Source organism: Vidua macroura, chromosome 3 (genome assembly GCF_024509145.1).
Source record: "Vidua macroura isolate BioBank_ID:100142 chromosome 3, ASM2450914v1, whole genome shotgun sequence".
In the NCBI taxonomy this organism is placed as follows: domain Eukaryota; kingdom Metazoa; phylum Chordata; class Aves; order Passeriformes; family Viduidae; genus Vidua; species Vidua macroura.
This window is the reverse complement of record NC_071573.1, coordinates 55,538,184-55,554,028: the sequence shown is the minus strand read 5'-3', so window position 1 is coordinate 55,554,028 and position 15,845 is coordinate 55,538,184. Positions and strand designations below refer to the sequence as shown.

The following is a 15,845-nucleotide window of genomic DNA, read 5'->3' as shown; positions in this document are numbered from 1 at the left end:
TGGAGCGGAGATATGTATTTCTAAATGAGTAAAGAATTGTTCATCGGGTAGCAACTGGGAGCATGTGGGCAGGACTGGGAGATTAGCACATTCAGGGAAGAAGGAAGAAAAGCTAGCCAATGAGTTGAGACAATACAGTCTTCGAACCGGGGAACTGGTTTCCAGAACATATTAAAGGAATGCTTTTAGCTGTTTACACGCCTGGCTGTCACAGGAACAGCCAGTCCAACTGGTTGGAGCAAGTCACCTCTGGCACACTCCTCTAAGGAAAGGATGGAGCTTTCTGAAGCTGCAAAAATTCCTTAAGCTCATCCCATGGCACCCATTGCATTGCCTCTGATTTTCACGTTAAGAGGTGGCATGCATTTGGTGATGAAGAAAGACTGTCATTATTAGAAGTATTTTTGGCTGTTATAATCTTAGAAAGAAAAGAGATAGTGAAGAAGTATGGCCTATGGGTAAAAGGAATTAGTTTCCCTTAGATCAAAGAGGACTTCTAGTCTAATATGTTAAAATAAATGGTGTTTACAAAAAAGTCTTCCTTTCTTTACACTGGCTGCCCATAACATAGCACAACATATTACATATATAATTAAAATACAATGAATGCACCAAAAAATTAATCCTTGTTAAAACAGTAGAATAAAGTAGCTCCAGTGTATTTTTATAATTAAATATTATTCTTAATCCTGCTTTTTTCTTGTAAGCCTCATACTATTAACTGACAGCAATTATTTAGGACCCTTAAAAATCTGGTTTAGATTTATATTTCATTAGTCTCCACCCACCCTACTGCCATCAATTGCATTTATCAGCTTGATGGCTTGCCCAAGTAAACTGTCTTAAATTTTCCAAATGCTCTTTTTGCAAATTGAGTTAGATGCAGTATTGCTATTAATCAGATCAAAGAAGGGGTTTGAATATTTGCTTATTTCTGCAATGCTCTGCTACCTTGCAATTCATGGATATTTATCCTTCAGTTTCCCACATCCTGTATTTTGTACAACGAACAAGAGCAAGAGCTGTGTTACCTCTTTCCTGTAAGGTGAAAGAAAATTCTTTGTAAATCAGCTTCCATCATGAGGAAAGTCATTAATAATTATCTGTTGATGAGCATGCATCTGTTTCTCCCTGCTCCCTGAGGGCAGAGTTGGAGCTGCAGCTCTGGGCAAAGCCAGCTTTTCACTAAAGGGCTGTCCAAGGAGGACACCCCTCATCCCTGACTCTTGCTGCTCTCTCCTCGGCATGAATATCCCTACAAAAACCTCTTACACCTGCAGGTGGGCACCTCCCAGCAATCATCCAGTCTTTCATGCTCTGTGGACTGTAGCATGCAAAAACAAACAAACAAACAAACAAACAAACAAACAAAAAAACCTCAGAGGTCTTGCGGAGGTGGGGGTTTGGCAGCCTGCAGGAGGCACTGACTTATGGTGGCAGCAAACAGCCTTTCCCATAAATGCATAACAAGGTTCAAAATCATATTCCTAAATTTGAAGCAAAAGGCTTAAACTGTTATCAAAATAGGTCAGAGAGATGGTTACATTTGACAGAAGAAAGAGCCTAGGTTTTTAGGTCTTCAAGACAAGATTTTTGTGCAGAAGGACTAGAGACTGGGGCAGATATTTTCCTTAGGTGTGGAAGTCAGTCCCAAAGCAAATGGAAGAGGCTGATTGTGTTTTCCTCTCAGTATATAGCAGAACTTACTGCCACAACATGCTATGGTTGTCTAAGGTCTACATGGATTCAAAAAACAATTAGACTACTTAATGGAAGAAAAAGCCACAAAGGGATATTAAAAACAGAAGTACAGCTCTTGTATCGAGGCGTTACTGAGCTACGAGTCGCTCAATGGTGAAGAAATGTCCTGTAAAAACCAATCACCATCTGATTTTTCTGGTCTGTATACTTTTCGCTAGGTGTTCATGAAGAGTCACTGTTGGAGACAGGATATGGGGCTAGATGGATATTTGGTGTTACTCAGTAGGACCTTTCTTATGTCTTTTGTAGGGAAGAGAAAGTGGATGTTTAATAACACTAGAATCTGATGGATCAGTACAATTTTATCAATTTCAGTAGCAACTGATCTGAAAAATGGGAGCACTAATGTGAAAAAAAAATCATATTATGCATAACTAAAGCCAGTAGAAACTTTCCAACCATGACTGGTAGTACGTGCAAAAAATGATGGGGAAATGAGGGCTCTAAGGCTATTTAATTGTGAATAATCAATTAGATAAATGTGTACTCCTTTTGATTTGTTGGGTTTTTTAAATTATACAGCTGCAGACATTTGGAAACTATGAGTATTTATATCTCAACCATATGTGGGCAACACTAAGAAATATTAGTTCAATAACCGTAATGATAGCTGTACTCAAATCAAAATGAAGTTGTTAAAAAAAGAAAAACCTCTTATTTATTTCCTTAATAGACATTTCTATGGTACTCATCATGGCAAAAAGAGAGTGCTGAATACTTTGAGGAAGATTAAATTATTTGTAATTATACCACAAGTGGAAGCTTTTAACCAATAGAAAAAAAAAAAAAAAAAAAAAAAAAAAAAAAAAAAAAAAAGTGTAGCTACCCTGAGATTAATCGCTCTCACTGAGATGACTGCTAGATTTTTTTAAGTAATGCTGTGAACTTCCCCATGACCTTTCATCCACACTTTCAAAATATTTTGCAAGCACTGATGAAATTTAGCCTCATAACACCTGTGAAAAATAAATATCACTATTCCCACTGCACCAATAAGGAAGCCAAGATATAAAGAAAAGACAAGTAGAAATCTTGATAATTTTGTATTTTACAGGAATTCAGAAAAACTGAACTCTATAGCAGAAAACCATGGCAGTTTACATGATGCATTTATCTTTGCAGGCACACTTAGATGAAATTCTCCCTAATTCTCCCTATGAATGAACACCCTCAATATTCTATTCTATTGAAATCCTGTTCTTCCTTAAGATAGCAGCAATGACAATAATAACAACACTTTTACTTGTATACATGTAGAATATACATAATCCACATATATCAAGTTTGTATGCATATGCGTAGCTCTCCTTCCAGTGGAAAAGATCATCCTGGTACAATCGTAGTGTTTGCAAATGCACTTCTTTTTTCAAATAGCATGTATTTCCATTTTTATTTCCCTCCCTTCTCAGTGCTTTTTCTGCCTCAAAGATCCCCCCTGGCAGTTTGAACCTGTCCTCAACTCCTCAGTTGCTAAAATCCCAGATGCTTTTTCAGTGGCAGCTCATCATTAAGATGCCAGTTTTAACACTCTTTCATTTAAAAAGATCAGCCCCTTGTCCTGCAATCAGCTCCATATGTATTGACCCTTTCAGAGATCTGTCCCTTCCAATGCAATTTCAATGTTTGTCCTTAAAGTTGAAATTTTGAACAGTTCCTGATTCAGCTGTTACACTGGAAAATGGCCTAAAAGCTATAGGGTCCACAAACTACAAACTACCACTTGCTGTGATGGATATGGAAGAGAATGTTTAATGCTGATTTTTTTTCTGTGCTACCTTCTTGCCCTGACCCACTTCACCTATTATCTCTTCTTCACCTATACTCCCCAGTGCTGCCTCACATGCCATTAGCAGAAAGTTAGGTTAGAAAATTATGAGTATATTAATTAATTTTGTGTCATCTTTACATTCTAGATCTGAACATATTTTTTCAACAAAATAATTAAAGTGGTTCGAGGGAGTAATATGCATCTTGATATATGCATCTCATCCGGAGCTAACATGCCTTTTGTATTCCTTCTGTGCTGGTTAATATCCTGACTTGGCAATGTGAGAAAAGCAGCAAATGGTTACTGAATGCAGCCTTCTGGACCAGGACATGCTGCTGAAGGACCCTCGTAAAACTTGCACCTGGACAATGAGCAAGTGCTGCCCTTCACTTCTGATTGAGATGACATTGCAGGATTTATTTTTTATAAGAAAGAGGATAAGTTTCTCTTGTAGCTCCCTAATTATCTGTCTAGCTGTGAAAGACATTCCACAATTATCTCCAGTTGCTATTGAAAATCTAATCCTTCAACTTTTACTAAAAACATTGCAGCTTGGGCTACCTTCTTTCTTAGGGAATGACAGTGAGTTCAGGAGACTTCACCCCACAACAGTTCCTAAGGCAACTAGAAAGGGAGTGATTGCTTCTCAGAGCAAGTTAAAGCACTCAAGTGAGCCTCTAGCTTTGAATTGCCTCTCTCCCCTGGCTAAGTAGGCTCACTTGTGGAACTTTTTAATGAAGCAATAAACTTTTCCACCTACCTTCTGCAGTGCCAGTACTGTATTAGGGTTGCAGCATTTGTACCAAATGGATTTTAAGATAGAGGCAAATGGTGTGACTCCAATTCCTGCTGCAATGCACACACTGACTCGGTAGTGGAAGATGTCTGTGGTTGCAGATCCATATGGTCCATCCACAGCCAGTCTACAGCAAAAAAACATTTAGTCAGGAGTCTACAACACATAAAGTGACAGAAAGGTTAACATTTGTTGGGCTACACATTGTCAAAACTGAATTTCTGTTAAAATAAAAGAGAAAATACATGTCTAAGATGGCACATAAATTGCCTGTACAAATACATTTAATTTTCAGTGAGTGCCATTTAATAGCAAAGCAACTGTCTTTTTCAAAATGAGAGAACAAGAGCACCCATGTGGATTTGGGGCCTGGCCATCTATTTAAGCATGCAATTGCAATTTTCTGGCTTTCTGAAATGTGATTAGTCATATAATTGCATGTCCAAATTTAGCTGTGGAATTTGCATATTTAATTATGAATTACTGAAAAGCATCCTGTTTCAGAGCTTTATTTGTTATATTGTACATATCAAAGTAAAGAGGAACAGATTATATTAATCATTTTTAGAAGTTCTGTATTTGAGTTAAAGTAGTAAAAGAGAAGGCAAGAAAAAGGTCATCATATGCAAAGGAACTACTATTTTCTCAGCTCTTTCTGAAAAAGCAGTATTTCAGGAATACATTTTTGGCATAATACTGTACTTAGTATCTGATGTAAAGGCAAAAATGCGTAAGGAGACATGCTTGTTGATATTACTGCCTCCTGTAATCAATGTTGCTGATGCCAAGAAATTAATTTTGGTCAAAATTAGAGATGAAAAATATTATTGAATAATAAGATTCATTCCTTTAGCAACATGAAATGTAAATACGCAGAGTACTTTGGAGTGCTCTTTCCAGCCCTGTCTTTATACAACATACATGCTCAGAAGATGGTTTCACCGACACCCAGTCCTTAGAAAAAAAAAAGGTCTTTTCTTCCCTTTAGATTTTCTGTTGCTTTGTACTCTTTACTGCATGAATCATCCTTAAAATTTATCTTTAAATAGTACAAACAAATAGGCACACATAATTAAAATGAAGTGTTTTAACAGGATAAGAAAGGGGGATGCCCAAGCGATGCTACACACAAATATAGGGGCACAATGTATCTCAAACCTTATTGTTACTTTTTTAAAAGCCCTAAAAAATATTTGCCATTTAATTTCAATATTCAAAATGTCCTGCAAGTGCAGTAGCAAACAAAAGAGCTACTCTGGCATAATTGCTGGAAATCTGACCCTAGACATTAAGAAATTTTTTTTTTTTTTTTTTTTTAATATATACAGTTATCTAGATTATTGCCCAGCCAGTATTTTTTGAGCATTCAACATTCCTGTAAAATAAGGTTAATTTATGGTATATACCTATAGTGCCTAAGAACAGAATTTAGATTAGCCTTCTATGTAGTTCAATGTGAGACTGGAAGCAATTCTCATTGTTGTCAGTAGATTGAGAAAAAATTGATCTGGAAGAAATTTCAAGGATTCTCTAGTCTGTTGCTGTGCTATAAGACAGGTTCAATTATTTCTGAATCATCCCTTGAAGAGATTTGTCTTGTCAGTCTGCTCCTAAATCCTCAGGTGACAGAGATCCCATCACTGGTTTGAATGCTTTACTCAACCATAGCTATACAGCTTAGCCAAATACAAAGCCTCAGAGAAGCAGGGAGGAGAAAGAGGAGAAGGAGAAACTGAGCTATGCAACTCATTCATTTGATCTAGATAAAGTGGACAAAGGTAGGAAGATAGTAAACAAAGTGACAAAAAAATGTTACATTTACATTTGCCGAAGACATGTAGAAAATAGGGCTATGGACTTTCTCACTGGGGTTTGGGCTGTCCATATTCTTCTTATCCATTTCATTTGAAAAGAAATCAGATTTATGGGGAAGGCAGGAGAAATATTTAGTTTTGAAAAAGTATCATTATCAGATTCTGTGATCAATTTTAGAATTTAAACATTTGCTGATCACCATGATGATTGTGTCGTACTCCTGTCTGTAAGAACAGTTAGATTTTGGAACAATGTATTAAACTGGCAATTAAGTCAGCCAAAATCCTGAAGAGACATAACATGGAATTTAATTATTTTCACATTAATAGTCTATTCTATGTTTTTAGCTCCGAAATTTGTCAGAAATCACAACTATCTTTGCTACTTATATGTATGTATGAATATTTCATTTTCATCCTCTTTAAATAATTAAAAAACACACACTCTATTCTTAACCCTACCTTATTATTCTGTTGCTACGTCTTCTGTCTTCTGCACAGTGTCTGCTATATGTTATTTTTTAATATAGTCACCAATTTGGTATATAACTTTAGATATTGAAACTGTGAAAAAGACCAGTTTTTTGCTTTATTGCTATTAACTATTGAAATATTCTTTTAGTATATTGCAAGAAAGAAACTGAAGGATGTCATTAGGCACCCTAATGAGATTAAAAAGATGAGTGTTTATGTATGACAGTACTGTTAATTTCGACCCTGCATTTTGGCAAGCAACATTTGAGAACTTTTTTTCTCTTCCTCATTTTTTACACTTGCTGTCAATCACGTTGAACAATTTTTTCTCCAGTTCTGTTGAAATGGCATACTTCTCATTCCATTTGACTTTAACAAAGGCACTGATTTCATTTCTAATTCTTATTAACTTATACAATGTAAGGACTGGACCAGATTTTCAAGTCTGCGCCCAACCTCCAATAAACCTCTGCAGCTCAGTGGTGTCTATGAGCTTTCCAGGGGGAAATCAGTCCCTGCAGCCCCAGGCCCTACACACTCCACTAGAATTTAAATGATCCTGTGCTGGGCTCTTCTTTGCTGAAAATCTCCCCTATTCCTGCAAGCAGTGCAGAAGTAGATCTGCTTGGTTTGAATCCATTCTGTATAGAGCCAGGTCCTTGGCTGGAGTAAGTCAGGATGGCTCCTTTGACTTCAGAGGATCCCTACTAACTTGGAACAACAGAGAATCAACTTTTTGCTTGTATTAAGATGCCAAAAATACATAATTTGAATACAAATAATCTTTATAAAGTGAAGCAGGGTTTGGGAAATAGAGATGAGGTCAAAGGAGACTGTCGGAAAGAAGTAAGGTTTAGGCAGATGTTTCAGGAACCGCAAAATATCTAAGTAAATGAAAGGGAAAAACTGGAATTTTGGATACTAAGTGATGGATACCGTAAGCATAGAGGCAAAAAAATCTAGCAGATATCTTCCATTGTCATTTATTAAACAACCATCTTCCAAGACAGATATCTTTAGGTATAGGTGCTAGACATCCAGATGGTAGCAACAGAGATAAGGATATTGATATGGGCTTTAAATCTTGGATTAGTCATCACATCCTCTTGGTAGCTTCTGGCCACAGTTCATGGCTATTTGTTTGTGATGTTTTTTTGCATGATGTTCTATTTATGAATCCAGAACTACAATCTAATAATGTATCCTAAAAAATGCATGCAAAATTAATTAAAGTTAAAATGTTTACATTTATTTTAAAATGTAGAAATAACATTTTAAAATATATAGTCTCTTATTCAAACCTTGGTAACATCCACAATTCCTTCAAAGATTTTTCCTCTGCTCCAAAGGCCTTGAAAAGGGCTGCAGTCCAATCCCCGACGAGCCGTATGTGGATGCTGAAGTAGTCCTCCTCAGGAGCTGAGGTGAGGGTGAAAGGGTGCCACTCCAGCTGTGAGACAGATGGGCACTGTAGAAATATATATTGGCCAGCTCCCATTTTAAAGCCATGTTTCTTCATGTGGAGCTCAAGGACTCCAGAGGAATGTGTCACCACCTAAAGAATGATAAATGGACAAATTTTATTTCCATTCAGAAGGGTAAATGTTTGTTTTCATTAGGTCACAGATATCTTAACCTGCATGTTGCAGTGTTGTTGCCCAATGGCTTGAGAGCATGTACAGTATGTATTGTGGGACAGCTTGACTTCTGAGTGCAAGATGAGAGGAAAGGCTGTAACAATTCAACAGTTTGTCAATTTTCTTGGTATAACCTGTGCAAAAGTATTTCTTAATTGATTAGAATAATTCCTTAATTCCTAGTTTTACCCTCATGTAACACTGCTAACTCTGTGGGATTACAAAGAAAAAAGCACAGTGAGCTCAATTCTAATACTCTTTTATAGAGAGGTAATCTCAATTAAGCAGCAGTTTTGTATGTCACACATTATATAGTGAGATTCGCAGATCACAGCCACTCTGTGAAATCAGCAGCAAGACTTTTCCAACATCCTGTTCCACTCAGACAAGATACAACTGTTCCTGATCTCTGGCTTGATACACGTGGACTCAGGTGCTTCAGTGGCAACATCCTCAATCTATTCTGATGTGAGTTAAATAGTCCCTTGGCACACAGCTGGGGGAAATTGTTACAGTGGTATTAGTGGAGCTTTCGACTATATATGCTAACTGATCATATAACCCTTCATCTCCTTGGAAACCTCCAGATTTTAAAGTAAAAACTGTATGCTTCTACTGAAGTCAAGGCAGTCTTTGGCATTAACTGCAGTGGAACATGGTTTTAGTTCATTAAAAAGGGAGACCACAAACAGATGTTTGCGTTATGGTGGTGTGAAATCCAGTAGTTCATTAATCAAGTTTGGTCCCATATGGAATATTGTTATGGATTTGCTATTGGAATAAATGCAAAATGTAAATCAATACTTGGCTGAAAACATGGTAATGATTGAAAAGTTGCTGAAGCTAGGAGTGAAAAATGAGGTTCCTAATATACACAAGTTACCTAAAAATGAAAAAAAAGTTATTGATATAATGGGGATTTATTTTGCAGATATGCGAGCCTTGTTACATACCTTAGTAATGATAACTTCCTGTCGAAATCTCCAAAACCTAACAATTCTTTCACAGATGTACAACACCATAGGACTTAAAACCCACTTCCAAGCCTGTAGAAAATTACATATTAAAAAGCAGTGTTTATTTGAATGTCTACAAAAATGCTTTGCTTTTCTGGTTTAAATCAGCAGGTAGCCTAAAATTAAATTACTTGATTTTCTGTAATTTTTGGTTTGTCTTTCTCAAGAGAGTATTTGTGTTGCTGCTGTAGCTGTTCTGGCTTTCTTGTGGAATAGACATATGGGACTCCCTCACAAACACAGTCCAAAAGCAGTGCTAATATCTATCTGTACTCTGGCCAAGAAGAATAGTTTAATATCTTTTCCTATTAAAAGGCAAAGATTAATCTATTTAGGTGTTGTTACATATAGTTGTCATTGGACTTGAAGCTTTATAGATACATACAGTTATACAATATTACCCATAAATTTACCTTTTTTTTTTCCTCAAAGTCTAAAGTATTTCAAAGCAGGTAGATAGGAGTACGTATTATTGTCAGCTGTAAGTTTTCTGATGGTGTATGAGAAAACATTAAGTCCCAAATATTCAATTAGAGAAATGGGATACATTTCCATTTAATCCATTAGTCAACTCTTTATCAATAAAAGAGGTTTTTTTGATCTGGGATACTGAGTTGGTCATACTTTTAAGTATAGCAGATGATTGCTGTGCTTGTACTTGCTAATCCTATGTACTGATCACTGTAACAATCAGAGGCTATTCAAATATTTGAGCTGATCATTTCACTAAGTTGCACTGACAGCTGAGATAATTAGATATAATTGGATCTTCATGATTTAAAAAGAATGTTTTTTTTTTTCCCAGGAAGAGATACTATTTTGTTTTCACTTCCCTTAATTGCACCTCTCATTCTAGTAAACTGGATACTCCACAATCATGTGACTTTTAAAATTGCCAAAGAGTAACTTTACTTGCTGAAACATTGACTTTGCTCCACAAGCTGGGTAGAGAGGGTTATAAAGTGTCTTTTATGAGAAGCAAGCCATAAAATTATGTGTCTTCCTTAGAAAGTGCTAAGAAGATGGAGTGGCAATTTCCCAAGGTTAATTCTTGAAAATTAAATTTAAAAAAAACATGATTTAATAATGGGAAGAAACCAGCATAAGCCACAGGATTCTCAGCTAAAGCAGAAACTCAACACATCCGTTGTCCCTAAATACTAGAGGTGTCTCTGCGCAGTGGGTAATCTCATGTCTTGAATATATTTGCATATATCAAGGCACAATAATGATAAGATCTGTTTTTCCTCCCTTCCATTTGTGCTACCTGTAAATAAAAGCATGTGACAGGAATGATAAGATTGCAGACTACCCTGTGCGAGAGCTCAGCTGGGATTTTAAATGTGCCATCTCCCCAGTGCAATGGAGCATTCAATCCAAAATGTCTCTTGGCTGGTTTGGGGCAATGGGGCATCCACCATGGACTCCTAAGCTACACAGCTCCTGGCTGGCTAATCAGAGCATCAGTATTCTTGCCCAAGCAGTGTTTCCTCCTGTAATGAGAATGAACTGACATGGGGCGGTGATGGCTCAGGCAAGGCTGTGAGGACAAAAGTCCAGACACCTTGGGTGCAAGAGAAATGATCCATCGTCCCCAGTAGGAGCCAGACTGGGCTGCTTCCTACCTGCTGAAATATGGAGCAGGGGAGCAGGTGTGGCGTGACTGGGAGAGGGCCTCTGTTGTGGTAGCCCTCCCCCGGGAGCCCTAATCAATGTGATGTGCCCTCTGGTCACTTCACAGTGTCCCAGCCATCCCCTCCCTGCTCCACAAGGCCATCCCGTCCCTGCTCCAAGGCTGCCCCACCTGCACTAGCCCCTGCCAGTGCTGCACAAACCTCACTGTGGCTTTTTAGCCTCTGAGTGAATCTGTGCTATTTGTCTGTGGTGTCTAGCAGGTATCACGCCATAGCGCATTACACATCCAGCAAGGCACTGTTCGTATAGATGATCTATATGCCATATGGTATTATCACAATTCATTTAAAGTAATGTGACTTTGCAAGTATGGCCCTGGGTAGGCAGGAAAGTGTGACAAAATAGGTTTAACACAGAGAAGTGGAAGTTCTTTCCAGTTAGTTTTATGATAATGAATGTCAAGACATGCTGTTGGAAGCAAGCTTGCGTCTGTATTCATGGTGCGTAGCCATGTATTGATTTTTATGGTGACATTGTAGCTGAAATTTTTAGAGAGGCATTCATTTTCTCATTAATATGCAGGTTGGATAGTGGCTAACAATAGTTTAGTTTAAGAAAAATCTATGTCAGCCATTAAAAGAGCTACCAGACACTGAATGCTAATTTTTCTCCTTTAGGATTTCCTTTGGTATGTTTTTTTCTTTTTGGAAGAAACAACAGAAACTTGCATATGAGCAACCTAAATCTTGAGCTGAAAATGTTAAATGATTTTGTTTGTATGCAAGACATCTGACATACTGTACAAGTCTGCTACTTAATTACCCCCTGTGGATTTGCAATCTTGTTCTAGCAAAATCACCCTTCCGTGGGACATTTTTCCTGCCTTTTGCCTTTCCCTTTCATAATTCATTGTTTCAAATTCTCTCTTTTTTACCTAACTGAAGACATCAAGACTGGACAGTATGAAGCGTGTGCCCCAAAGCAAGGACATGATTTTCTCTGCACCTTATTCTCCCTTGGTATTTGAATTACTCATACTAAAGTACTGTTAGTTAAAATAATAATATTAATTTGCATCCCTAGCTTTACAGGTCTGTTGTATTTTATGTATCTCTACCCTCATAAGGTTTTCACTTGGAGTCTGTCTTTGTGCAATGAACTCATCAAGGATGTTGGTGATACTGAATTATTAAAAATAACCATATACAACAGATCAGAGTACAATTTTGATATTCATACCCTTCAAAAAGAGTGTTAGTTAGTGTTTTCTAGCTAAAGGATCTTCCAGAAATAAAAATTGCTGTTAATGACACCAAAATTGTATACAAAACTCTTCACTGCACGCGTTGGTACTGATTACAGAGGAGGTTGGGAGCGCTATCATAATACACAGGGAGAGATCCTGGAACAGGAATATGAAACGACTCTCTGAACATGACACTAAGTGCCAGTCACTGGCACATGCTCCAGTCCCCTGCTCCCTAAGACATTTGGCCTCCCAAGAAAGGACAGTAAGTTAAAAGCAGAAGACAAACATCACTCTTACCACAGGTTTGTTGCCAGAAAACTCTGGCAAAGGGCACTGAGTGGCATTCTCCCATTCCCAGTAGTGATCTTTGCAGTAGGTGACATTGTGAAGCAGCAGACTCTGGGGTGTCTGACCTCGGACAAGCTGACTTAAAACAAAAATGTTCATCAATGATATGTTTCTTTCCAAGGTTTCTGTGTTTCTCTAGGTTTTGCAGTAATAATCAAATGCCAGTTCTGAGATAAATGAAAGTTTGAGAACTGGCCATTTCATTTCAAACCTGTTCTGCTCTCCTGTTCAAATTATCTTTCCTTTAGTTTTGCAGTGAATTTTTGACCAAAGGCAAGAAGTGTGCTGTAGTATTGGTGTCCATCAGCACAGCTGAAATGGAGAGAGCCCTTGCATAGAAAATTTATATTTTACTGTATGTGACAGAATCTGATTTCCAGGTTCTTTGGAGTAGGCTCTTTGACCTCCTCTGTATTTGAGCATCTGGTACTGTTTAGTAAAGTGATAGAATTTAATAGTGACAGACTTTCTCTTTCTTTTACTGCTTTCTAAATGTATTTTTAAAAGCTCTGAATAAAGTTGGAGGAGTGTAATTAGATGTATACTGTCTAAATATACCAAATTCTAGCTTCCTTACTTCTAAGAATGTCAGTGATGTGAATTTTTTAAAATATATCAATCCTTACTGTTCAGTTTAAATGTGTTTCACCTAGTGTTGATTATGGCCAGAGAAGGAAGATTTCTATGGGGAAACTCTGTTTGTTTCATATTGTTTCTCTGAATTTTCCCTTCCATACTTAGTTTGCCTCTGCTGCCTGTTCAGACAGAAAGAAAAGAAGTTAGTTTTGAGTGAGGTTTGTTCAGCCACCTGGGAAGGAGGAAGAAGTGGAAAGGGGATGAAACGTTGGGGTTTGACTCTTTTTCATTAGCAGGGGATGTTCTGGGGCAGGAGGAAGCTCTGTTTCAGTGCACTCCCAGCCTGGAGCGAGCAGAATGCTCATTGAATGGTATTGATAGGGCTCTTCAGCCAGTGCCCCAGTTCTAGGGCAGTCTCTGGCTGAGTAGTGCTGGTCAGATGGCTAGACAGAGATGGCTTAGAAAGCTGAACATTTTAAAAGGTTCATTATAGTTGTTAGAAGTTAGATTCTAAAAGTTTTGCCAGAGAGGGAGAGGGGGCATTTTAATCAGGCCAGGATAAAGTCTATAGTGTTTGCTTGCAGCTCTGCCTTTGTAAAATGGGACTAATTAATTGGGCCAACTTCAATACTCAAAGCCAAACTAGATGTGACAACTCTCAAACCACTAGGAAAGAGGTAGGGAAAGTAACACACCACAAACCATTGTGCTGGCCTGTTCCCTGCCTCATGATGAAGCATCCATGTACCTCCAGAGAACAGGCGCATGGCTATGTGGGCTTCCACTGTCAAAGAATCGTGGTCTGTACATACTTTAGTGGTGGGCAATAGCATCTCAATATTTTATGAAATAGACATAAAAAGTGTATTATGATCACAAGGACAGGCTGATAGGGTTTTTAGCAACCTGGTCTAGTGGGAGGTGTCCCTTCCCATGGCAGGGGGGCTGAAACTAGATGGTCATTAATGTTTTTTACAACACAAACTATTCTGTGATTCTGTGAACACCAAATGACTGCCCTTGAATATGAAGATCTTAACTACATCTTGCAGCCATGTGCACACAAGCTAGCCAGAAGGAAAAGATCTATGGAACAAAGCAATCACTGTTGAGGGTCCTTCACAGGACATACTTGAAGGCTACCTATGGCTGAGGACTAGGTCTGGCTTGGTCCTGTGAATGGATTACTTGTTAGCTCTTGGAACGCAGCAATGTGTTCCTGTCAGTGTATTTCCACCCCAAACACTGGGTTATGCAGCCCAGGGACTGTACCATGGTATGAGCCAAGTCCGGGGAGTGAGGAAGACCATGAGATTTACCTCAAAACTGCACTCCCTGAATTAAAATGTGAATGTAGATTAATATGAATGCTATCACACAGAAATGAGAAAAGGAAGTGGAGGATAGCACACAAGAGAGAAGCAGATGATGCCAGTGGAGCTGGAAACAGAAGATGGAAATGTTTTCAGCTCTAAGGACCTTGATGCTCTCACTCTGTATTGACAGACAACTTATCAGTCCCTGAGCTTCTCAGGGAAGGTCCCATGCATCTGCTGCCCCTCACTGTAAGAACCAGAGTCCTTTACTAAGAGGAGAGACCTTTCTTCTGTGCTGAGGAACAGGGAGAGAAACAGTGACCAGGCAGTCATCTCTGCCCATAAAAGTCATCTGGCTGGGCTAGTCATAAGCCTGAGTTGTTTGTTACTGTAGTCATTTAAACCTGGTTTGTAGTATAGTACCTAGCACTACTACACAATATGTTTGTATGGTGAGGAAATTTGGGGCTCTGGTCCTTCCAGAGAAATGTCAAAATCACTTTACTCAGGAACAGGAGAATGGCCACAGAGACACCTACTGTAGGGTAGATGACATGCTAAAAGATTCTGAAGCTTCTACAAGGTCTCTTGCAAAATGCCTTACAAGAGCTATGCGTAAGGTCTATCCGTTACTAATTTGAACCCACGAAGTTTTGATTCCTGATCTTTAATGTCCCCAGTTCCCAAGCATGAAAGTTGATTCATTGATAAGGTACTGCTTGTAAGATGGTAGAAAAGTGGGTGAATAAACCGAAGGATGCTTTCATTCCTCAGAAAAGCGAAGTATTTTAATTTCAGAAATTTTTCATTTTGTAATCTCACCAAAGATCCCAGCAGTTTGTTAGTAGAAAAGCATGGGATTGTAGATTTGGATGGTTCATCTTGAACTGTGTACATATACGCCATGGAGTTTTACACAAATACTTACCCCATACCATGGATTATTAAACCAGTGAAGAAAACCACAAAGAGGTGGTGGGTGTACCAGAAAACCTCATAGCATGACCTTCTGATGAGCTCAGTGGACGAAGTCATGATCAGAATTAAAGCCACTGTTATCACAACTCCAGTTATTCCAGCTATTGTGGTTAGTACTTGCCCTGTTATGTTCTACAATAAGAATACATTATTAGTATTGGTAGTAGTAGTGATTTGTGTTATAACTGTTATTTTTATTACTATTTCTGTTACTTTTATTATTGTTATTGTTGCTGCTATTCCACGTGAAGCCAAAATCTTCAGCATAGGAACAAAACCAGACAAGACATGGAGGCAAGGCAATCCTTCATTTTACCACAGAACCGCATTGAAAGACATCCCTCTGCTCCATTTCTACTCGGGCTTATTCCAAACATATTTAAATATTTGCTGCCACTTACTTGTTTCAGGAATTGAAAGGAAGAAATTAGACAGTCTTATTTGTACTTCGATCAATTTTACTTACACACTTAGTGT

The 15,845-nt window shown here is 38.1% G+C and overlaps 1 protein-coding gene across 1 annotated transcript in view; it reads right to left on the bottom strand.

The window, feature by feature from the left end:
- NOX3 (NADPH oxidase 3) overlaps nt 1-15,845 on the bottom strand; it is a 38,947-nt gene that overhangs the window by 8,710 nt on the left and 14,392 nt on the right. Inside the window, exons 6-10 of the mRNA XM_053973711.1 lie at nt 15,319-15,500; nt 12,448-12,577; nt 9,204-9,296; nt 7,915-8,168; nt 4,290-4,452 (exon numbers count right to left, since the gene is read on the bottom strand). Of these exons, the coding sequence (XP_053829686.1) occupies nt 4,290-4,452; nt 7,915-8,168; nt 9,204-9,296; nt 12,448-12,577; nt 15,319-15,500 (822 nt within the window). The remainder of the gene's footprint in view (nt 1-4,289; nt 4,453-7,914; nt 8,169-9,203; nt 9,297-12,447; nt 12,578-15,318; nt 15,501-15,845) is intronic.